The sequence below is a fragment of the Oncorhynchus gorbuscha genome, unplaced genomic scaffold (assembly GCF_021184085.1).
Source record: "Oncorhynchus gorbuscha isolate QuinsamMale2020 ecotype Even-year unplaced genomic scaffold, OgorEven_v1.0 Un_scaffold_383, whole genome shotgun sequence".
Lineage (NCBI taxonomy): Eukaryota > Metazoa > Chordata > Actinopteri > Salmoniformes > Salmonidae > Oncorhynchus > Oncorhynchus gorbuscha.
In genome coordinates this window covers 713,679-737,407 of record NW_025745232.1, presented here as the reverse complement: position 1 = coordinate 737,407, position 23,729 = coordinate 713,679, and the positions used below count along the sequence as shown (strand labels likewise).

The 23,729-nt window shown below is 45.2% G+C and overlaps 2 protein-coding genes across 3 annotated transcripts in view; one reads left to right on the top strand and one right to left on the bottom strand.

Moving 5' to 3' along the window:
* Positions 1-23,729, bottom strand: part of LOC124018044 (general transcription factor IIE subunit 2-like) — a 31,107-nt gene that overhangs the window by 6,871 nt on the left and 507 nt on the right. The window contains exons 2-6 of one of the 2 annotated variants that reach the window (XM_046333307.1): positions 23,310-23,469; positions 7,456-7,547; positions 2,447-2,554; positions 1,704-1,886; positions 1,444-1,537 (exon numbers count right to left, since the gene is read on the bottom strand). In XM_046333307.1, coding sequence (XP_046189263.1) covers positions 1,444-1,537; positions 1,704-1,886; positions 2,447-2,554; positions 7,456-7,547; positions 23,310-23,466 — 634 coding nt within the window. In that variant the 5' untranslated portion in view covers positions 23,467-23,469. The remainder of the gene's footprint in view (positions 1-1,443; positions 1,538-1,703; positions 1,887-2,446; positions 2,555-7,455; positions 7,548-23,309; positions 23,470-23,729) is intronic. The other variant, XM_046333306.1, reaches the window with a different exon arrangement.
* LOC124018050 (small integral membrane protein 18-like) lies at positions 12,201-23,058 on the top strand. Its single transcript, XM_046333313.1, has 3 exons — positions 12,201-12,371; positions 20,395-20,614; positions 21,766-23,058. Exons 2-3 carry the CDS (start codon positions 20,405-20,407, stop codon positions 21,862-21,864), a joined length of 309 nt encoding a protein of 102 aa, XP_046189269.1. The 5' UTR covers positions 12,201-12,371; positions 20,395-20,404; the 3' UTR covers positions 21,865-23,058.

The window sequence follows — 23,729 nt, the reverse complement described above, 5'->3', positions numbered from 1 at the left end:
GACAGGATACCATTAGCTCAGGTAGGACAATAGCAGTAGTAGTTTATTACATTTCTACAAGTAGGTCGTACTTGGCAGATAAAAGCTGACATGAGGTACACAATACATACAAGTAAACAAATCAATACATACAAGTAAACAAATCAAAACATACAAGTAAACAAATCAATACATTCAAGTAAACAAATCAATACATACAAGTAAACAAATCAATACATACAAGTAAACAAATCAATACATACAAGTAAACAAATCAATACATACAAGTAAACAAATCAATACATACAAGGTTTTAAAAATCAAAACATACAAGGTTTTAAAAATCAAAACATACAAGTAAACAAATCAAAACATACAAGTAAACAAATCAATACATACAAGTAAACAAATCAATACATACAAGTAAACAAATCAATACATACAAGTAAACAAATCAAAACATACAAGTAAACAAATCAAAACATACAAGTAAACAAATCAATACATACAAGTAAACAAATCAATACATACAAGTAAACAAATCAATACATACAAGTAAACAAATCAATACATACAAGGTTTTAAAAATCAAAACATACAAGTAAACAAATCAATACATACAAGTAAACAAATCAATACATACAAGTAAACAAATCAAAACATACAAGTAAAACAAAATAAACTCAGTTAACATCCTGTATTGATGAACTGAAAGTTCTACACTTCTAAATGACGTCATAGTAAAAAAAATAATTAAAGAATCTGACCACTGGGTGGAGCCATTGAAGTCATTACGTGAAAGAGAAACCAGACCAGTGCAAAGGGAGAGAAACCAGACCAGTGCTCACACCTTCTACAGAGAACTAAGTGGCTTTATGCAGTTGTACTTTAGACATTACTTCTTTAGACTTATAAAACATATATATATTTTTTTTTTTTACTTTGGCAATATTTACAGAATGTATTTAATGTCAATAAAGCTCCTTTAACTGAAATAAGGAAGAGAGACCTTATCAACGCTCTTATCTGAATCTACTGCAAACTGATAATTAAGGGAGAAATTGTACCAACACTTTCACATTCTGCATTGGACGACATGGGAGAAACCCTAACAATGCTCAGCTTTTCAACAGATATTTAAATGGGGAGAAATTATATAGATACTCTCATCGTGCTTCTACACCTGCATTGCTTGCTGTTTGGGGTTTAGGCTGGGTTTCTGTACAGCACTTTGAGATATCAGCTGATGTACGAAGGGCTATATAAATACATTTGATTTGATCTTCAACCACTGCAAACTAAATTAAGGGAGAGACCATACCAACACTCTAGTTCTAATTAACATTATATGCTCACCTTCTACAGAGAACTAAGCAAAGAGACACCATACCAATGCTCCCACTCATCTACCAAGGAGGGCCCCAAAAAATAATTAAGGTAGAGAAACTCCACCAACGCTCTCACCTTCGTCAACTGTAAACTGGCAGTGTTTATCATTATAGAACAGAATCTTCTTCTTGTCTGGTCTTGTCACAAAGATGATCTGGTCTCCCAAAACCTAGGGAGGAACAGAGGCCGTTAATATGTCTGACTCATTAACACACACACACACACACACACACACACACACACACACACACACACACACACACACACACACACACACACACACACACACACACACACACACACACACACACACACACACACACACACACACACACCTTCAGTGCCTTGGCAGAGTTAGGTAGCCCCTCCTCCACATCATCTAGCAGTAATCCTCCCAGTCCCAGCTGGTCATGTTTATCCAACAGTCTGAGCAGGGCTTTCTTGTCCTTCAGGTGATATTTGGGCTTGAAGGCATATTTCCCATCCCTCACCTCTATCTTAGGGTTACTGGCCAGCGCCTGGGGGACGGGACAGAGACTGAGTCAAACATTTATTGCAACTTTATTTACATGGGTCTCAAAACACTAGTCTGTTTGGCCCGAGGAAGAGAAGGGTGGGAAGGAGGTAAATAAAAGAGAGAGAGGTGTTTTTAGAAAATATGAGGGGAGGTGGTTTTAAAGATTTAACAATTGATCCATATCATTAATCATTAATCTCTCTCTCTCACTCTCGGGGCAGCAGGTACTTGTGGGAGGTGGGAACTCAAACGTTACTGTTCACATGCTTTTGAAATCGGACCAATTCTTCAACCAATAGGATTCCAGCTAGCTAAACGTTGCTAATAATAAAAGCTAGTTAGCTTAACCTTGATAATATTGTCAAACGATCTACATTATTCACATTGATAAGTTTGCAATGGTCAAAAAACAGATTTGGCGTCATCTATTGAAAAGGTGAAAGGTCAAGCACCAACACACTCCGTTTCCCACTCGCACCTCCCGATAACTCTGATAACATGTGAACGCCCCAACACACACCATCTTATTGAAAAGGTGAAAGGTCAAGCACCAACACACACCTCAGTCATCAGCCATTGTTTCTGTTTCATGCCGATGTCCAGTAGTTTGGTCTCATCTAGAATCTCCTCCACGGTCAAGTGGTGAGTATCACCACGCTGGTGTCTGGTCTGGAGGACAGGAAGGAACATAGAGGAACAGGAAGGAACAGGAAGGAACACAGAGGAACAGGAAGGAACACAGAGGAACAGGAAGGAATATACAGGAACAGGAAGGAACACAGAGGAACAGGAAGGAACACAGAGGAACAGGAAGGGACACAGAGGAACACAGAAGAACAGGAAGGAACACAGAGGAACAGGAAGGAACAGAGGAACAGGAAGGGACACAGAGGAACAGGAAGGGACACAGAGGAACAGGAAGGGACACAGAGGAACAGGAAGGGACAGGAAGGGACACAGAGGAACAGGAAGGGACACAGAGGAACACAGAGGAACAGGAAGGAACACAGAGGAACAGGAAGGAACACAGAGGAACAGGAAGGAACACAGAGGAACAGGAAGGAACACAGAGGAACAGGAAGGAACACAGAGGAACAGGAAGGAACACAGAGGAACACAGAGGAACAGGAAGGAACACAGAGGAACAGGAAGGAACACAGAGGAACAGGAAGGAACACAGAGGAACAGGAAGGAACACAGAGGAACAGGAAGGAACACAGAAGAACAGAAAGGAACACAGAGGAACAGGAAGGAACACAGAAGAACAGAAAGGAACACAGAGGAACAGGAAGGAACACAGAAGAACAGAAAGGAACACAGAGGAACAGGAAGGAAAACATGATCAATTGTAAGAAATTAAGCTAACCTGCTAGCCAAGGCTTTCAGTTTGGGCTTGAAAATATGACAAACTAGGCCGCCAGTAAAATGTTGAATTTTCAAGTATGGCATTTAGGACCTGAATGCCGCCCGGGCTAGTGTGGTCTAACAGCCAGATGGACAGTTTCTAACATCCTTTAATTCAGTGTAGTAGGCGGAGTGCCGGACAGAGAAGAACAGAACTCAGAATCCAGGACGTCATTGGTTGGTCACGTGATACATTGTTTAACGGCAGCTTGTAACGGCAGCTTGTAACGGCAGCTTGTAACGGCAGCTTGTAACGGCAGCTTGTAACGGCAGCTTGTAACGGCAGCTTGTAACGGCAGCTTGTAACGGCAGCTTGTAACGGCAGCTTGTCTGCATCGACTGGGTCAAGACGAGGTAGCTTCAGTATTGGGAAAAAGACAGAGCGCACACACACAGGCACACACACACACACACACACAGGCACACACACAAACACACAGGCACACTGGCACACCCACAGGTGCACACACACTGGCACACACACATTGGCACACACACACAGGCACACACACACACAGGCACCCACACACAGGCACACACACACAGGCACACACACACAGGCACACACACTGGCGCACACACACACACACACACACACACACACACACACACACACACACACACACACACACACACACACACACACACACACACACACACACACACACACACACACAATCTGTGAACGTTATGCAGATTGTTTTGAGTCAAAGTCTGGTGTGAAAAACCACCCAGGCTGTCAGAGTTACTGTACCAGAGCTGAACCATAAACATGTTGACTAACAAAAGTCTGTTGTTGTTGTTGTTGTTTACTTCCAACATAAAGAGTGGAGAACAAAACAATAGAGGGAGGAACTAACATCACAATAAACCCAATAAGACACAGACGGAGGGTTCAGAGGGTTAAAAGGGGAGTGGTTTAATTGAGATGACAGCTCAGACTGTTGGAAGGAGGAAGCTCACCAATCAGGACACCACTGAACCACCACCTCTCTGACAACACGTCATTACTACAGTGAACCACCTCTCTGACAACAGGTCATTACTACAGTGAACCACCTCTCTAGACAACATGTCATTACTACAGTGAACCACCTCTCTAGGCAACATGTCATTACTACAGTGAACCACCTCTCTAGACAACATGTCATTACTACAGTGAACCACCTCTCTAGACAACATGTCATTACTACAGTGAACCACCTCTCTAGACAACATGTCATTACTACAGTGAACCACCTCTCTAGACAACATGTCATTACTACAGTGAACCATCTCTCTAGACAACATGTCATTACTACAGTGAACCACCTCTCTAGACAACATGTCATTACTACAGTGAACCACCTCTCTAGACAACATGTCATTACTACAGTGAACCACCTCTCTGACAACATGTCATTACTACAGTGAACCACCTCTAGACAACATGTCATTACTACAGTGAACCACCTCTCTAGACAACATGTCATTACTACAGTGAACCACCTCTCTAGACAACATGTCATTACTACAGTGAACCACCTCTCTGACAACATGTCATTACTACAGTGAACCACCTCTCTGACAACATGTCATTACTACAGTGAACCACCTCTCTGACAACATGTCATTACTACAGTGAACCACCTCTCTGACAACATGTCATTACTACAGTGAACCACCTCTCTGACAACATGTCATTACTACAGTGAACCACCTCTCTGACAACATGTCATTACTACAGTGAACCACCTCTCTAGACAACATGTCATTACTACAGTGAACCACCTCTCTGACAACAGGTCATTACTACAGTGAACCACCTCTCTAGACAACATGTCATTACTACAGTGAACCACCTCTCTAGGCAACATGTCATTACTACAGTGAACCACCTCTCTAGACAACATGTCATTACTACAGTGAACCACCTCTCTAGACAACATGTCATTACTACAGTGAACCACCTCTCTAGACAACATGTCATTACTACAGTGAACCACCTCTCTAGACAACATGTCATTACTACAGTGAACCACCTCTCTAGACAACATGTCATTACTACAGTGAACCACCTCTCTGACAACATGTCATTACTACAGTGAACCACCTCTCTAGACAACATGTCATTACTACAGTGAACCACCTCTCTAGACAACATGTCATTACTACAGTGAACCACCTCTCTAGACAACATGTCATTACTACAGTGAACCACCTCTCTAGACAACATGTCATTACTACAGTGAACCACCTCTCTGACAACATGTCATTACTACAGTGAACCACCTCTCTGACAACATGTCATTACTACAGTGAACCACCTCTCTAGACAACATGTCATTACTACAGTGAACCACCTCTCTAGACAACATGTCATTACTACAGTGAACCACCTCTCTGACAACATGTCATTACTACAGTGAACCACCTCTCTGACAACATGTCATTACTACAGTGAACCACCTCTCTGACAACATGTCATTACTACAGTGAACCACCTCTCTAGACAACATGTCATTACTACAGTGAACCACCTCTCTAGACAACATGTCATTACTACAGTGAACCACCTCTCTGACAACATGTCATTACTACAGTGAACCACCTCTCTGACAACATGTCATTACTACAGTGAACCACCTCTCTGACAACATGTCATTACTACAGTGAACCACCTCTCTAGACAACATGTCATTACTACAGTGAACCACCTCTCTGACAACATGTCATTACTACAGTGAACCACCTCTCTGACAACATGTCATTACTACAGTGAACCACCTCTCTGACAACATGTCATTACTACAGTGAACCACCTCTCTGACAACATGTCATTACTACAGTGAACCACCTCTCTGACAACATGTCATTACTACAAGTGAACCACCTCTCTAGACAACATGTCATTACTACAGTGAACCACCTCTCTAGACAACATGTCATTACTACAGTGAACCACCTCTCTGACAACATGTCATTACTACAGTGAACCACCTCTCTAGACAATATGTCATTACTACAGTGAACCACCTCTCTGACAACACGTCATTACTACAGTGAACCACCTCTCTGACAACACATCATTACTACAGTGAACCACCTCTCTAGACAACATGTCATTACTACAGTGAACCACCTCTCTAGACAACACGTCATTACTACAGTGAACCACCTCTCTGACAACATGTCATTACTACAGTGAACCACCTCTCTAGACAACATGTCATTACTACAGTGAACCACCTACTACAGTGAACCACCTCTCTAGACAACACGTCATTACTACAGTGAACCACCTCTCTAGACAACACGTCATTACTACAGTGAACCACCTCTCTAGACAACATGTCATTACTACAGTGAACCACCTCTCTAGACAACATGTCATTACTACAGTGGTGATTTGACAGTAGGATAACTAACATGTGTGGTCCTGTGTAGCTCAGTTGGTAGAGCGTGACTCTAGCAACACCAGGCTTGTGGGTTCCACCAGTACGTACTCACTACTGTTAGTCACTACTGTTAGTCACTACTGTTAGTCACTACTGTTAGTCACTACTACAGTGGGGATTTGACAGTAGGATAACTAACACTCACTACTGTTAGTCACTACTGTTAGTCACTACTGTTAGTCACTACTGTTAGTCACTACTACAGTGGGGATTTGAAAGTAGGATAACTAACACTCACTACTGTTAGTCACTACTACAGTGGGGATTTGACAGTAGGATAACTAACACTCACTACCGTTAGTCACTACTGTTAGTCACTACTACAGTGGGGATTTGAAAGTAGGATAACTAACACTCACTACTGTTAGTCACTACTGTTAGTCACTACTGTTAGTCACTACTGTTAGTCACTACTGTTAGTCACTACTGTTAGTCACTCTTGTCCAGAGTGACTATCTGCTAAATGACACAAACGTCATGGAGATGGAATCATCCACATATTGTGTGTGTGTGTGTGTGTGTGTGTGTGTGTGTGTGTGTGTGTGTGTGTGTGTGTGTGTGTGTGTGTGTGTGTGTGTGTGTGTGTGTGTGTGTGTGTGTGTGTGTGTGTGTGTGTGTGTGTGTGTGTGTGTGTGTGTGTGTGTGTGTGTGTGTGTGTGTGTGTAATGTGTGTGTGTGTGTGTAATGTGTGTGTGTAATGTGTGTGTGTAATGTGTGTGTCCACCTTACCTTCATGTAGTTGACTATCTTAGCCAGGCAACCAAACTTGTAACCAGAGCTGCCTGTCAGGGCCTTCAGGTTGAAGTTACCATTACTGGTGTCTGGAGAGAGAAAGAGAAAACTGGTCAGATATCCTAATTACCAGCTCAGATACAGACCAGGATCAGAATCTAGACATGTTGTCCTGCTCAGATACAGACCAGGATCAGAATCTAGACATGTTGTCCTGCTCAGACCAGGATCAGAATCTAGACATGTTGTCCTGCTCAGATACAGACCAGGATCAGAACCAGGATCAGAATCTAGACATGTTGTCCTGCTCAGACCAGGATCAGAATCTAGACATGTTGTCCTGCTCAGATACAGACCAGGATCAGAATCTAGACATGTTGTCCTGCTCAGATACAGACCAGGATCAGAATCTAGACATGTTGTCCTGCTCAGATACAGACCAGGATCAGAATCTAGACATGTTGTCCTGCTCAGACCAGGATCAGAATCTAGACATGTTGTCCTGCTCAGATACAGACCAGGATCAGAATCTAGACATGTTGTCCTGCTCAGATACAGACCAGGATCAGAATCTAGACATGTTGTCCTGCTCAGACCAGGATCAGAATCTAGACATGTTGTCCTGCTCAGATACAGACCAGGATCAGAATCTAGACATGTTGTCCTGCTCAGATACAGACCAGGATCAGAATCTAGACATGTTGTCCTGCTCAGATACAGACCAGGATCAGAATCTAGACATGTTGTCCTGCTCAGACCAGGATCAGAATCTAGACATGTTGTCCTGCTCAGATACAGACCAGGATCAGAATCTAGACATGTTGTCCTGCTCAGACCAGGATCAGAATCTAGACATGTTGTCCTGCTCAGACCAGGATCAGAATCTAGACATGTTGTCCTGCTCAGATACAGACCAGGATCAGAATCTAGACATGTTGTCCTGCTCAGATACAGACCAGGATCAGAATCTAGACATGTTGTCCTGCTCAGATACAGACCAGGATCAGAATCTAGACATGTTGTCCTGCTCAGACCAGGATCAGAATCTAGACATGTTGTCCTGCTCAGATACAGACCAGGATCAGAATCTAGACATGTTGTCCTGCTCAGATACAGACCAGGATCAGAATCTAGACATGTTGTCCTGCTCAGATACAGACCAGGATCAGAATCTAGACATGTTGTCCTGCTCAGACCAGGATCAGAATCTAGACATGTTGTCCTGCTCAGACCAGGATCAGAATCTAGACATGTTGTCCTGCTCAGATACAGACCAGGATCAGAATCTAGACATGTTGTCCTGCTCAGATACAGACCAGGATCAGAATCTAGACATGTTGTCCTGCTCAGATACAGACCAGGATCAGAATCTAGACATGTTGTCCTGCTCAGACCAGGATCAGAATCTAGACATGTTGTCCTGCTCAGACCAGGATCAGAATCTAGACATGTTGTCCTGCTCAGATACAGACCAGGATCAGAATCTAGACATGTTGTCCTGCTCAGATACAGACCAGGATCAGAATCTAGACATGTTGTCCTGCTCAGACCAGGATCAGAATCTAGACATGTTGTCCTGCTCAGACCAGGATCAGAATCTAGACATGTTGTCCTGCTCAGACCAGGATCAGAATCTAGACATGTTGTCCTGCTCTTGTGCCACACTAAGATGAGTCCTGTCAATATCAGTTATTCAATAGAGACTCATATAGTTCCTGTCAATAGCAGATATTCAATAGACTCATTTAGGTCCTGTCAATATAACATTGTTTCAATAACACTAATTCAATAACGTTGTGATTATATTGTTTTTGTGCAAGATTTAAAAAACAAAAAACCCTCTGTCTGATATGGTTATCAGGGCACCAGCTAGGGGGTATCATGGCACTAGATAGGGGTATAAGGGCACTAGATGGGGGTATAAGGGCACTAGATGGGGGTTATCAGGGCACTAGCTAGGGGTATCAGGGCACTAGCTAGGGGGTATCAGGGCACCAGCTAGGGGGTATCAGGGCACTAGCTAGGGGGTATCAGGGCACCAGCTAGGGGGTATCAGGGCACCAGCTAGAGGGTATAAGGGCACTAGCTAGGGGGTATAAGGGCACTAGATAGGGGTATCAGGGCACTAGATAGGGGTATAAGGGCACTAGCTAGGGGGTATCAGGGCACTAGATAGGGGTATCAGGGCACTAGATAGGGGGTATAAGGGCACTAGATAGGGGTATCAGGGCACTAGCTAGGGGGTATAAGGGCACTAGATAGGGGTATCAGGGCACTAGATAGGGGGTATAAGGACACTAGCTAGGGGTATCAGGGCACTAGCTAGGGGTATCATGGCACTAGCTAGGGGTATCATGGCACTAGCTAGGGTGTATCATGGCACTAGCTAGGGGTATCAGGGCACTAGCTAGGGGGTATAAGGGCACTAGCTAGGGGTATAAGGGCACTAGCTAGGGGTATCATGGCACTAGATAGGGGTATAAGGGCACTAGATGGGGGTTATCAGGGCACTAGCTAGGGGGTATCAGGGCACTAGCTAGGGGGTATCAGGGCACCAGCTAGGGGGTATCAGGGCACTAGCTAGGGGTATCAGGGCACCAGCTAGGGGGTATCAGGGCACCAGCTAGAGGGTATAAGGGCACTAGCTAGGGGTATAAGGGCACTAGATAGGGGGTATCAGGGCACTAGATAGGGGTATAAGGGCACTAGCTAGGGGGTATCAGGGCACTAGATAGGGGGTATCAGGGCACTAGATAGGGGTATAAGGGCACTAGATAGGGGGTATAAGGGCACTAGATAGGGGTATCAGGGCACTAGCTAGGGGGTATAAGGGCACTAGCTAGGGGGTATAAGGGCACTAGATAGGGGTATCAGGGCACTAGATAGGGGGTATAAGGACACTAGCTAGGGGTATCAGGGCACTAGCTAGGGGTATCATGGCACTAGCTAGGGGGTATCATGGCACTAGCTAGGGTGTATCATGGCACTAGCTAGGGGTATCAGGGCACTAGCTAGGGGGTATAAGGGCACTAGCTAGGGGGTATAAGGGCACTAGCTAGGGGTATCATGGCACTAGATAGGGGGTATAAGGGCACTAGCTAGGGGTATCATGGCACTAGCTAGGGGGTATCATGGCACTAGCTAGGGGTATCATGGCACTAGCTAGGGGTATCAGGGCACTAGCTAGGGGGTATCATGGCACTAGCTAGGGGTATCATGGCACTAGATAGGGGGTATAAGGGCACTAGCTAGGGGTATCAGGGCACTAGCTAGGGGGTATAAGGGCACTAGCTAGGGGGTATAAGGGCACTAGCTAGGGGGTATCAGGGCACTAGCTAGGGGTATCAGGGCACTAGATAGGGGATATCAGGGAACTAGATAGGGGGTATAAGGGCACTAGCTAGGGGGTATCAGGGCACTAGCTAGGGGGTATCAGGGCACTAGATAGGGGGTATCAGGGCACTAGATAGGGGTATAAGGGCACTAGATAGGGGGTATAAGGGCACTAGATAGGGGTATCAGGGCACTAGATAGGGGGTATAAGGGCACTAGATAGGGGTATAAGGGCACTAGCTAGAGGGTATCAGGGCACTAGCTAGGGGGTATCAGGGCACTAGCTAGGGGTAGCATGGCACTAGCTAGGGGTATCATGGCACTAGCTAGGGTGTATCATGGCACTAGCTAGGGGGTATCAGGGCACTAGCTAGGGGTATCAGGGCACTAGCTAGGGGTATCATGGCACTAGCTAGGGGGTATCATGGCACTAGCTAGGGGTATCATGGCACTAGCTAGGGGGTATCAGGGCACTAGCTAGGGGGTATAAGGGCACTAGCTAGGGGGTATCAGGGCACTAGCTAGGGGGTATAAGGGCACTAGCTAGGGGTATAAGGGCACTAGCTAGGGGGTATAAGGGCACTAGCTAGGGGTATAAGGGCACTAGCTAGGGGGTATAAGGGCACTAGCTAGGGGGTATCAGGGCACTAGCTAGGGGGTATAAGGGCACTAGCTAGGGGGTATCAGGGCACTAGCTAGGGGGTATAAGGGCACTAGCTAGGGGTATAAGGGCTAGGGGGTATAAGGGCACTAGTTAGGGGTATCAGGGCACTAGCTAGGGGGTATCAGGGCACTAGCTAGGGGGTATAAGGGCACTAGCTAGGGGGTATAAGGGCACTAGCTAGGGGGTATCAGGGCACTAGCTAGGGGGTATAAGGGCACTAGCTAGGGGGTATAAGGGCACTAGCTAGGGGGTATAAGGGCACTAGCTAGGCTTCCGTTTCAGGCCCTACTCTAGTGGCTCTGTGTCTGTGGCTTCAGCTGTGAGATCCTGTTTCTGGAGACCAGCCAATCAGAGCGGCCTGTTGTTGTGACTCACTAAATGATTCATCACGTGGGCGGGAGCTGCTGCTGGGTGCTAATGAGAAGGCGGGGCATTCATTGCATCTGAGAAGATTTGGCAAATAGAGAGGGGAGAAACGAGGGTGAGCTTAGCCATTGGTAGAGTGGTAAGGTCTGAGCACAGGCTGTGCCTTGTGTGGGGAAGACGAGCAGAACTGCAAGGAGTGGCAGGGAGGAGAGAGAGACACAGAGAGAGGAAGAGAGAGAGAGACAGAGAGAGGAAGACAGAGAGAGAGACAGAGAGAGAGAGAGGAAGAGAGAGAGCGAGAGAGAGAGGAAGAGAGAGGAAGAGAGAGAGAGACAGAGAGAGGAAGACAGAGAGAGAGACAGAGAGAGAGAGAGGAAGAGAGAGAGCGAGAGAGAGAGGAAGAGAGAGAGACAGAGAGAGGAAGAGAGAGAGGAAGAGAGAGAGACAGAGAGAGAGAGAGGAAGAGAGAGAGACAGAGTGGGGGAAGGGAGAGCAAGAGCATCTTTTGCCTGAATCCTTTACATCCACCCCACAGTATAAAGCTACACAGGTGAGTCTGCATATTTCCCTGACACAACGACGGTTAGTGTGTGTGTGTGTGTGTGTGTGTGTGTGTGTGTGTGTGTGTGTGTGTGTGTGTGTGTGTGTGTGTGTGTGTGTGTGTGTGTGTGTGTGTGTGTGTGTGTGGTGGTGTCTGCAGTCTGTGTGTGCATGTGTGTGTGTACAGCCATGTGTGTGGGCACACTGGCAGATCTGCAGTCTGGGTGCATGCTTGCCTGCTACAGCCATGTCTCAGGGCAAGGCGCGTGTGTGTGTGTGTGTGTGTGTGTGTGTGTGTGTGTGTGTGTGTGTGTGTGTGTGTGTGTGTGTGTGTGTGTGTGTGTGTGTGTGTGTGTGTGTGTGTGTGTGTGTGTGTGTGTGTGTGTGTATGTTGTGTGTAGTGTATATGTTGTGTGTGTGTGTGTGTGTGTAGATGTTGTGTGTGTGTGTGTGTGTGTGTGTGTGTGTGTGTGTGTGTGTGTGTGTGTGTGTGTGTGTGTGTGTGTGTGTGTGTGTGTGTGTGTGTGTGTGTGTGTGTGTGTGTGTGTGTGTGTGTGTGTGTGTGTGTGTGTGTGTAGTGTAGTGTAGTGTGTGTGTGTGTGTATGTGTAGTGTGTGTGTGTGTGTAGTGTGTAGTGTGTAGTGTATATCTACTAGCCTAATCCATCCTATGAAGCCTACGTTGTATCTGTGATTGCTTTCATAAGAGGAGGGTTTACCTTCCATCCCTACAGCATTCTGGGTAATAGCACTACATTATAAACGGTAAAAGGTTTATCATCACCAGAGGACAGACAGACAGGAGCCCAGCCTACGGGTTAGGCTGTGAGCAGACAGACAGACAGACGGGAGCCCAGTCTATGGGTTAGGCTGTGAGCAGACAGACAGACAGACGGGAGCCCAGCCTATGGGTTAGGCTGTGAGCAGACAGACAGGAGCCCAGCCTATGGGTTACGCTGCGGGCGGGCGGGCGGGCGGACGGGCGGACGGACGGACGGACGGACGGACGGACAGACGGACAGACGGACAGACGGACAGACGGACAGACGGACAGACGGACAGACGGACGGACGGACGGACGGACGGACGGACGGACGGACGGACGGACGGACAGACAGACAGACAGACAGACAGACAGACAGACAGACAGACAGACAGACAGACAGACAGACAGACAGACAGACAGACAGACAGACAGACAGACCAGCCTATGGGTTATGGATGAGTGTTTTTGTAGCAGACTGTCAGACTAAAGGATGAGTGTTAATATAGACAGTCAGAGTAAAGGATGAGTGTCAATATAGACTGTCAGACTAAAGGATGAGTGTCTATATAACATACTGTCAGACCAAAGGATGAGTGTCTATATAACATACTGTCAGACTCAAGGATGAGTGTCTATATAACATACTGTCAGACTGAAGGATGAGTGTCTATATAACATACTGTCAGACTGAAGGATGAGTGTCTATATAACATACTGTCAGACTGAAGGATGAGTGTCTATATAACATACTGTCAGACTAAAGGATGAGTGTCTATATAACATACTGTCAGACTCAAGGATGAGTGTCTATATAACATACTGTCAGACTAAAGGATGAGTGTCTATATAACATACTGTCAGACTAAAGGATGAGTGTTAATATTGACTGTCAGACTAAAGGATGAGTGTCTATATAACATACTGTCAGACTAAAGGATGAGTGTTAATATTGACTGTCAGACTAAAGGATGAGTGTCTATATAACATACTGTCAGACTAAAGGATGAGTGTTTTTGTAGCAGACTGTCAGACTAAAGGATGAGTGTTAATATAGACTGTCAGACTAATGGATGAGTGTCTATATAACATACTGTCAGACTAATGGATGAGTGTCTATATAACATACTGTCAGACTAAAGGATGAGTGTTTTTGTAGCAGACTGTCAGACTAAAGGATGAGTGTTAATATAGACTGTCAGACTATAGGATGAGTGTCTATATAACATACTGTCAGACTAAAGGATGAGTGTTAATATGGACTGTCAGACTAAAGGATGAGTGTCTATATAACATACTGTCAGACTAAAGGATGAGTGTTTTTGTAGCAGACTGTCAGTCTAAAGGATGAGTGTTAATATAGACTGTCAGACTATAGGATGAGTGTCTATATAACATACTGTCAGACTATAGGATGAGTGTTTTTGTAGCAGACTGTCAGACTAAAGGATGAGTGTTTTTGTAGCAGACTAAAGGATGAGTGTTAATATAGACTGTCAGACTAAAGGATGAGTGTTAATATAGACTGTCAGACTATAGGATGAGTGTCTATATAACATACTGTCAGACTAAAGGATGAGTGTTTTTGTAGCAGACTGTCAGACTAAAGGATGAGTGTTAATATAGACTGTCAGTCTATAGGATGAGTGTTAATATAGACTGTCAGACTAAAGGATGAGTGTCTGTATAGCACTGTCAGACTAAAGGATGAGTGTTAATACAGACTGTCAGACTAAAGGATGAGTGTCTGTATAGCAGACTGTCAGACTAAAGGATGAGTGTTAATATAGACTGTCAGACTAAAGGATGAGTGTTAATATAGACTGTCAGACTAAAGGATGAGTGTTAATATAGACTGTCAGACTAAAGGATGAGTGTTTTTGTAGCAGAACGGAGAGAGACTAGACTGCTAGAGGACGGTTCCTGGGTCAAACTCCACAGGGAATAGGATGCCAAGCAGGCTGCTAGAAGACGGTTCCTGGGTCAAACTCCACAGGGAATAGGGTGCCAAGCAGGCTGCTAGAGGACGGTTCCTGGGTCAAACTCCACAGGGAATAGGGTGCCAAGCAGGCTGCTAGAGGATGGTTCCTGGGTCAAACTCCACAGGGAATAGGGTGCCAAGCAGGCTGCTAGAGGACGGTTCCTGGGTCAAACTCCACAGGGAATAGGGTGCCAAGCAGGCTGCTAGAGGACGGTTCCTGGGTCAAACTCCACAGGGAATAGGGTGCCAAGCAGGCTGCTAGAGGACGGTTCCTGGGTCAAACTCCACAGGGAATAGGGTGCCAAGCAGGCTGCTAGAGGACGGTTCCTGGGTCAAACTCCACAGGGAATAGGGTGCCAAGCAGGCTGCTAGAGGACGGTTCCTGGGTCAAACTCCACAGGGAATAGGGTGCCAAGCAGGCTGCTAGAGGACGGTTCCTGGGTCAAACTCCACAGGGAATAGGGTGCCAAGCAGACTGCTAGAGGACGGTTCCTGGGTCAAACTCCACAGGGAATAGGGTGCCAAGCAGGCAGCTAGAGGACGGTTCCTGGGTCAAACTACACAGGGAATAGGGTGCCAAGCAGACTGCTAGAGGACGGTTCCTAGGTCAAACTCCACAGGGAATAGGGTGCCAAGCAGGCAGTAATGTTGTTGTGATTCAGACTGGCATAGAGATGACTAGGCTTCTTCTCCTGTAAGGATTTCAATAAGGACACATGCACACAAACTCTATAAAGGGTTTAATTAGGGTGGATTTGACTGTATTCACCTCCTCCAGATTGGATGGGACTAGACTTTAGGGAGGGGGTGGGGCAGTGGGAGCCCCTGCAGACAGAGGGGGTGGGGGAGAGAGGAGGGGGTAGGGGTGGAGAGGGGGATGGGACTAGACATTAGGGACAGACACGGCAGGAGGCACCGCTCTGCCTCAGGAGGGGGTAGGGGTGGAGAGGGGGGGAGGGGGAGAGGGGGGAGAGGGGGGTGGAGAGGGGGAGGAGAGAGAGGAGGAGGGGGAGGGGTGGAGAGGGGGGAGGAGAGAGAGGAGGGGGTAATGTAGGGAGGAATAGAGAGGAGGGAGAGGAGGAGAGGGTAACAGTAGGGAGGAACAGAGAGAGGTGTAGTTCTGGGGTACTAGGCTATGGTAGTGTGGTGTGGGTAGAGGAAGAGAGGGTAACAGTAGGGAGGAATAGAGAGAGGTGTAGTTCTGGGGTACTAGGCTATGGTAGTGTGGTGTGGGTAGAGGGTAACAGTAGGGAGGAACAGAGAGAGGTGTAGTTCTGGGGTACTAGGCTATGGTAGTGTGGTGTGGGTAGAGGATGTATCAGTTCATAATAGATAAAGAATGATATCCCTCTGTTCCTTCACTTCTCTCCCTCCATCAACATCAGCCAACAGAACCTCCAATAACCCAATTAGACGACACTTTCACACAGGAAGTAATACAGTAGAATTACAGTATTTTCCCCAGAGAGAGAGACCTTCAGTTACCATGACAGTGTTACTAATGTGGACTATCAATAGCCTCTACTACATAGCAACATTAAAACAGTTGAAGGCCTATTGGCTACTTCCATAGCAACATGAAAACAGTCTGATTAAAGTTGAAGGCCTGATTAAAGTTGAAGGCCTATTGGCTACTTCCATAGCAACATGAAAACAGTTGAAGGCCTATTGGCTACTTCCATAGCAACATTAAAACAGTTGAAGGCCTATTGGCTACTTCCATTGCAACATGAAAACAGTTGAAGGCCTATTGGCTACTTCCATAGCAACATGAAAACAGTTGAAGGCCTATTGGCTACTTCCATAGCAACATGAAAACAGTTGAAGGCCTATTGGCTACTTCCATAGCAACATGAAAACAGTTGAAGGCCTATTGGCTACTTCCATAGCAACATTAAAACAGTTGAAGGCCTATTGGCTACTTCCATAGCAACATTAAAACAGTTGAAGGCCTATTGGCTACTTCCATAGCAACATGAAAACAGTTGAAGGCCTATTGGCTACTTCCATAGCAACATGAAAACAGTCTGATTAAAGTTGAAGGCCTATTGGCTACTTCCATAGCAACATGAAAACAGTCTGATTAAAGTTGAAGGCCTATTGGCTACTTCCATAGCAACATGAAAACAGTCTGATTAAAGTTGAAGGCCTATTGGCTACTTCCATAGCAACATGAAAACAGTCTGATTAAAGTTGAAGGCCTATTGGCTACTTCCATAGCAACATGAAAACAGTTGAAGGCCTATTGGCTACTTCCATAGCAACATGAAAACAGTCTGATTAAAGTTGAAGGCCTATTGGCTACTTCACATAGCAACATGAAAACAGTTGAAGACCTATTGGCTACTTCCATTGCAACATGAAAACAGTTGAAGGCCTATTGGCTACTTCCATTGCAACATGAAAACAGTCTGATTAAAGTTGAAGGCCTATTGGCTACTTCCATAGCAACATGAAAACAGTTGAAGGCCTATTGGCTACTTCCATAGCAACATGAAAACAGTTGAAGGCCTATTGGCTACTTCCATAGCAACATGAAAACAGTTGAAGGCCTATTGGCTACTTCCATAGCAACATGAAAACAGTTGAAGGCCTATTGGCTACTTCCATAGCAACATTAAAACAGTTGAAGGCCTATTGGCTACTTCCATAGCAACATTAAAACAGTTGAAGGCCTATTGGCTACTTCCATAGCAACATTAAAACAGTTGAAGGCCTATTGGCTACTTCCATTGCAACATGAAAACAGTCTGATTAAAGTTGAAGGCCTATTGGCTACTTCCATAGCAACATTAAAACAGTTGAAGGCCTATTGGCTACTTCCATAGCAACATTAAAACAGTTGAAGGCCTATTGGCTACTTCCATAGCAACATTAAAACAGTTGAAGGCCTATTGGCTACTTCCATAGCAACATTAAAACAGTTGAAGGCCTATTGGCTACTTCCATAGCAACATTAAAACAGTTGAAGGCCTATTGGCTACTTCCATTGCAACATGAAAACAGTCTGATTAAAGTTGAAGGCCTATTGGCTACTTCCATAGCAACATTAAAACAGTTGAAGGCCTATTGGCTACTTCCATTGCAACATGAAAACAGTCTGATTAAAGCATAGCAACATTAAAAAGTTGAAGGCCTATTGGCTACTTCCATAGCAACATTAAAACAGTTGAAGGCCTATTGGCTACTTCCATAGCAACATTAAAACAGTTGAAGGCCTATTGGCTACTTCCATAGCAACATTAAAACAGTTGAAGGCCTATTGGCTACTTCCATAGCAACATTAAAACAGTTGAAGGCCTATTGGCTACTTCCATAGCAACATTAAAACAGTTGAAGGCCTATTGGCTACTTCCATAGCAACATTAAAACAGTTGAAGGCCTATTGGCTACTTCCATAGCAACATTAAAACAGTTGAAGGCCTATTGGCTACTTCCATAGCAACATGAAAACAGTTGAAGACCTATTGGCTACTTCACATCTCATTAGATGATGACAGCTAATGGGGATCCTAATAAACACATGATCTCATTGACTTCATCAGAGACCGAGCCATTGTGTTCAGGGTAACTAGACTAACAGTCAGGAGATGACTGTGATCTGCTAACACTATGTAACATAGAACTGTATATAATAGACATGCTGTCCTCTGACTAATGACAGGCCTGTATCGGGTTACACTAACAGCACTATGTAATATAGAACTGTATATAATAGACATGCTGTCCTCTGACTAATGACAGGCCTGTATCAGGTTACACTAACAGCACTATGTAACATAGAACTGTATATAATAGACATGCTGTCCTCTGACTAATGACAGGCCTGTATCGGGTTACACTAACACTATGTAACATAGAACTGTATATAATAGACATGCTGTCCTCTGACTAATGACAGGCCTGTATCAGGTTACACTAACAGCACTATGTAACATAGAACTGTATATAATAGACATGCTGTCCTCTGACTAATGACAGGCCTGTATCGGGTTACACTAACAGCACTATGTAACATAGAACTGTATATAATAGACATGCTGTCCTCTGACTAATGACAGGCCTGTATCAGGTTACACTAACAGCACTATGTAACATAGAACTGTATATAATAGACATGCTGTCCTCTGACTAATGACAGGCCTGTATCGGGTTACACTAACACTATGTAACATACTGTGAGTCAGTCATCAGTCACCAGTAAAGATACTCAGAGCAGATGATGACAGTGGGCTCTACCACAGGAGAGGAGAGGTAGAGTGACTCACTGCTAAACACATACACACATCCGATAACCATAGCCTAGTCGGTCACACACACATCTGATAACAGTGTCTGTAGAGCAGTACTCAGGACAAGCCCCATTTCCCCTCAGTCTCTCTCTGGTTCACTCAACCAAACTGGGTCAGTCAGCACAGTCGCTCTCACTGCTCCTGGTGTGTGTGTGTGTGTGTGTGTGTGTGTGTGTGTGTGTGTGTGTGTGTGTGTGTGTGTGTGTGTGTGTGTGTGTGTGTGTGTGTGTGTGTGTGTGTGTGTGTGTGTGTGTGTGTGTGTGTGTGTGTGTGTGTGTGTGTGTGTGTGTAAGCAGGAAGGCGCTCTGCACCCCAGGAGATTGTGTCCTGATGGAGTAAGTGTATACTGTGTTTAGAGGTTCTGTCTCTCCCTCCATGTCACAGTACCAGAACTCTGTGTTTAGAGGTTCTGTCTCTCCCTCCAGGTCACAGTACCAGAACTCTGTGTTTAGAGGTTCTGTCTCTCTCCCTCCAGGTCACAGTACCAGAACTCTGAGTTTAGAGGTTCTGTCTCTCTCCCTCCAGGTCACAGCACCAGAACTCTGTGTTTAGAGGTTCTGTCTCTCCCTCCAGGTCACAGTACCAGAACTCTGTGTTTAGAGGTTCTGTCTCTCTCCCTCCAGGTCACAGCACCAGAACTCTGTGTTTAGAGGTTCTGTCTCTCCCTCCATGTCACAGTACCAGAACTCTGTGTTTAGAGGTTCTGTCTCTCTCTCCATGTCACAGCACTAGAACTCTGTGTTTAGAGGTTCTGTCTCTCCCTCCATGTCACAGCACCAGAACTCTGTGTTTAGAGGTTCTGTCTCTCCCTCCATGTCACAGCACCAGAACACTGTGTTTAGAGGTTCTGTCTCTCCCTCCATGTCACAGCACCAACACAAAACAACACTATCATCTCTCTCTTTCTCTACCGACCATTGGACTGTCAACACCAGCAGGACTCTCAAACCTCTCCAGGAACAAACCAACCATGTCTTCCTCTATCATTTCTCTCCCAGGTGAAACAACATGGACCGTCTCAACACCACCTCTCTCCCGTGGCTCCCTGACGCCGCCCCGCTGTCCCAGGTCTCCCTGCAGGTTCAGGAGGTGTACCCGTTCCACGACGGCTGGAACATAGCGTGCTTCGTCATCCTCCTCCTCTTCATCATCACAGTGGTCTCCCTGGCAGCTCTGGCCTTCCTCTACGAGCTGCTGGACTGTGGCTGCTGTGTCAAGGTGAGACTAGGCCTGTTACTATACTGTAGCTGTTCCAGGGTTAGACCAGGTTACTATACTGTAGCTGTTCCAGGGTTAGACCAGGCCTGTTACTATACTGTAGCTGTTCCAGGGTTAGACCAGGCCTGTTACTATACTGTAGCTGTTCCAGGGTTAGACCAGGCCTGTTACTATACTGTAGCTGTTCCAGGGTTAGACCAGGTTACTATACTGTAGCTGTTCCAGGGTTAGACCAGGCCTGTTATTATACTGTAGCTGTTCCAGGGTTAGACCAGGTTACTATACTATAGCTGTTCCAGGGTTAGACCAGGTTACTATACTGTAGCTGTTCCAGGGTTAGACCAGGCCTGTTAATATACTGTAGCTGTTCCAGGGTTAGACCAGGCCTGTTACTATACTGTAGCTGTTCCAGGGTTAGACCAGGCCTGTTACTATACTGTAGCTGTTCCAGGGTTAGACCAGGCCTGTTACTATACTGTAGCTGTTCCAGGGTTAGACCAGGCCTGTTATTATACTGTAGCTGTTCCAGGGTTAGACCAGGTTACTATACTGTAGCTGTTCCAGGGTTAGACCAGGCCTGTTACTATACTGTAGCTGTTCCAGGGTTAGACCAGGCCTGTTACTATACCGTAGCTGTTCCAGGGTTAGACCAGGCCTGTTACTATACTGTAGCTGTTCCAGGGTTAGACCAGGCCTGTTATTATACTGTAGCTGTTCCAGGGTTAGACCAGGTTACTATACTGTAGCTGTTCCAGGGTTAGACCAGGCCTGTTATTATACTGTAGCTGTTCCAGGGTTAGACCAGGTTACTATACTGTAGCTGTTCCAGGGTTAGACCAGGCCTGTTACTATACTGTAGCTGTTCCAGGGTTAGACCAGGCCTGTTACTATACTGTAGCTGTTCCAGGGTTAGACCAGGCCTGTTATTATACTCTAGCTGTTCCAGGATTAGACCAGGCCTGTTAATATAACCTGGATCTAACCTAAACCCATTGTAATAACCTGGATCTAACCTAAACCCATTGTAATAACCTGGATCTAACTTAAACCCATTGTAATAACCTGGATCTAACCTAAACCCATTGTAATAACCTGGGTCTAACCTAAACCCATTGTAATAACCTAAACTATGGGTTTTCCTTCTCATGCAGGGGAAGACCCATCGTGAGCTGATGGAGGAGGAAGGTCCCTTCCACAACATGGTGGAGAAGATCCACAGTCCCACGGGTTCACAAACCGAGGTGGTGTAAGGAGGTTAAAGGGGTCGTTGCCACAGTGACCAGGGCCAAGCATGAAGTTAGGTCATGATCGTTGACCCTGAATCTGAACCTGAGATTGACTGTGCTGTGTGTTCACAGTTTGAGAACAGTGAGACTGCACCTTCGTATGTGTGAGATTGTGTGTGTGTGTGTATGGAATGGTGGTGTTATCTATTCAAAGCACGTCAGCAGGGAAGGCAGGAGAGAAGAAGAGCTCTCCTTTGCCAAGTCCAGGGTTTTGACAAGTCTATTATTCGATGGATGTTTAGCATCTTCATCCATCACCACATTGTAAGTACAAGACATACCATTCGAGACAGCTAAAGACACAGAGGAGATCCACAATGATTAGCCAACCCTCTAGGACCCTACAGAGCAAGGAAGTCACCCAAAGTCAATGACCAAGATGACCAAGATGACCAAGATGACCAAGATGACCAAAAAATTAAAATAACTGTCGTAATGTTTCCAGATTTCTATGAAAGTTTTCCTTCCCCTCCAAAAATAGTAATTATGTTAAAAAGCAGCTTTTGTGTGTTGGAATGGTGTGGGCGTGTACTGGTTATTAGAAATATTAATGGAGCAGACCGCTGATTGGACCATCTCTTCCTGCTCACGATGATGACCTCATCCTCTTTGAGGAAATAACAAGCATTTTTAAAATGGTCTGTTTGAGATCCAAGTGGGCGGTGGGGGTTTCTGAAGTGTTTTCCCCTCCAATTTATGACCACAAATACGAGTATGGGATTAATAAAAAACATTACGAGTTAAGCTAACTTTTAAAGTTAATATTCTGTTATCACTGGACAGTTACTTTAAAATGTCACCAAAAGACCCAGCTACCACAGAAGACGTCCCACATTTGAATGTAATTTACAGATGATTTTAATTCCCCAATGCTTTGACTGCCATTGTAGTGAAGTCCTCATCCATTTGACTAAAAAATGTTCACAACTTGCTGTGTCGTAACGATGTAATCAACAGTCGCTCTGGATAAGAGCGTCTGCTAAATGACTTAAATGTAAAATGCCTGTGATAATGTCACCACTCACCAACAGCCAAGTGGCCATGATACTACTCTCTCTAGAAGGGGGGGGGGCACCTGTACACACACCGATGTAAATAACATAACATACTTGCATTGAGCACATGGTGTTATTTCACTTGCCTAAAATGATGATGATGACGATGATGAATAAACAATGTAAGAAAAACAAACTGTTTTTTTTTTTTGGACCTGCCTTAATTTGTCCAATTTAAAACTATTTTTCCTTTGAAAAATGTTTTCTACTTGGAGTAAATGGAAACCTTTTCGCAACAGACGAAATGTTTTACAACAGGATCGGCGTAATGAATACACCCCAATGGAAACCTTTTCGCAACAGGCTAAATGTTTTACAACAGGATCTCCGTAATGAATACACCCCTGGTCTTACCTGCACCATGTTTGGACCCGGAGGCCTCCTTGTCAGCTTTGGACTTCTTCTTCTTGGAACCGCCTGACTCGGAGGCTGCAGGTCTCTTCTCAACCGTGGGCTGAGAGAGAGCCCTCTTCTTAAAGAGCTCCCGCTCTCTCAACAAGGCTGGGTCCATCCTGATACAACATTACAACGTTACAACGTTAGCTACAGAAAGACATAAAATATATACCTCAAGGCAACACAATGTTAGGGTTGGGTCCATCCTCTAAGTCAACATATAGCGGCATTATTAGCTCCTCAGACATGCACAACGTTGTTACACTTCTCAGTATATATATGGGCTGAACAAGGAGCAACATGTCAATGGTTTAGACCTAGTTTGGGTGTCCACATACCATATAGCTTTTTATGATGTTCACACATTTCACATTCCGT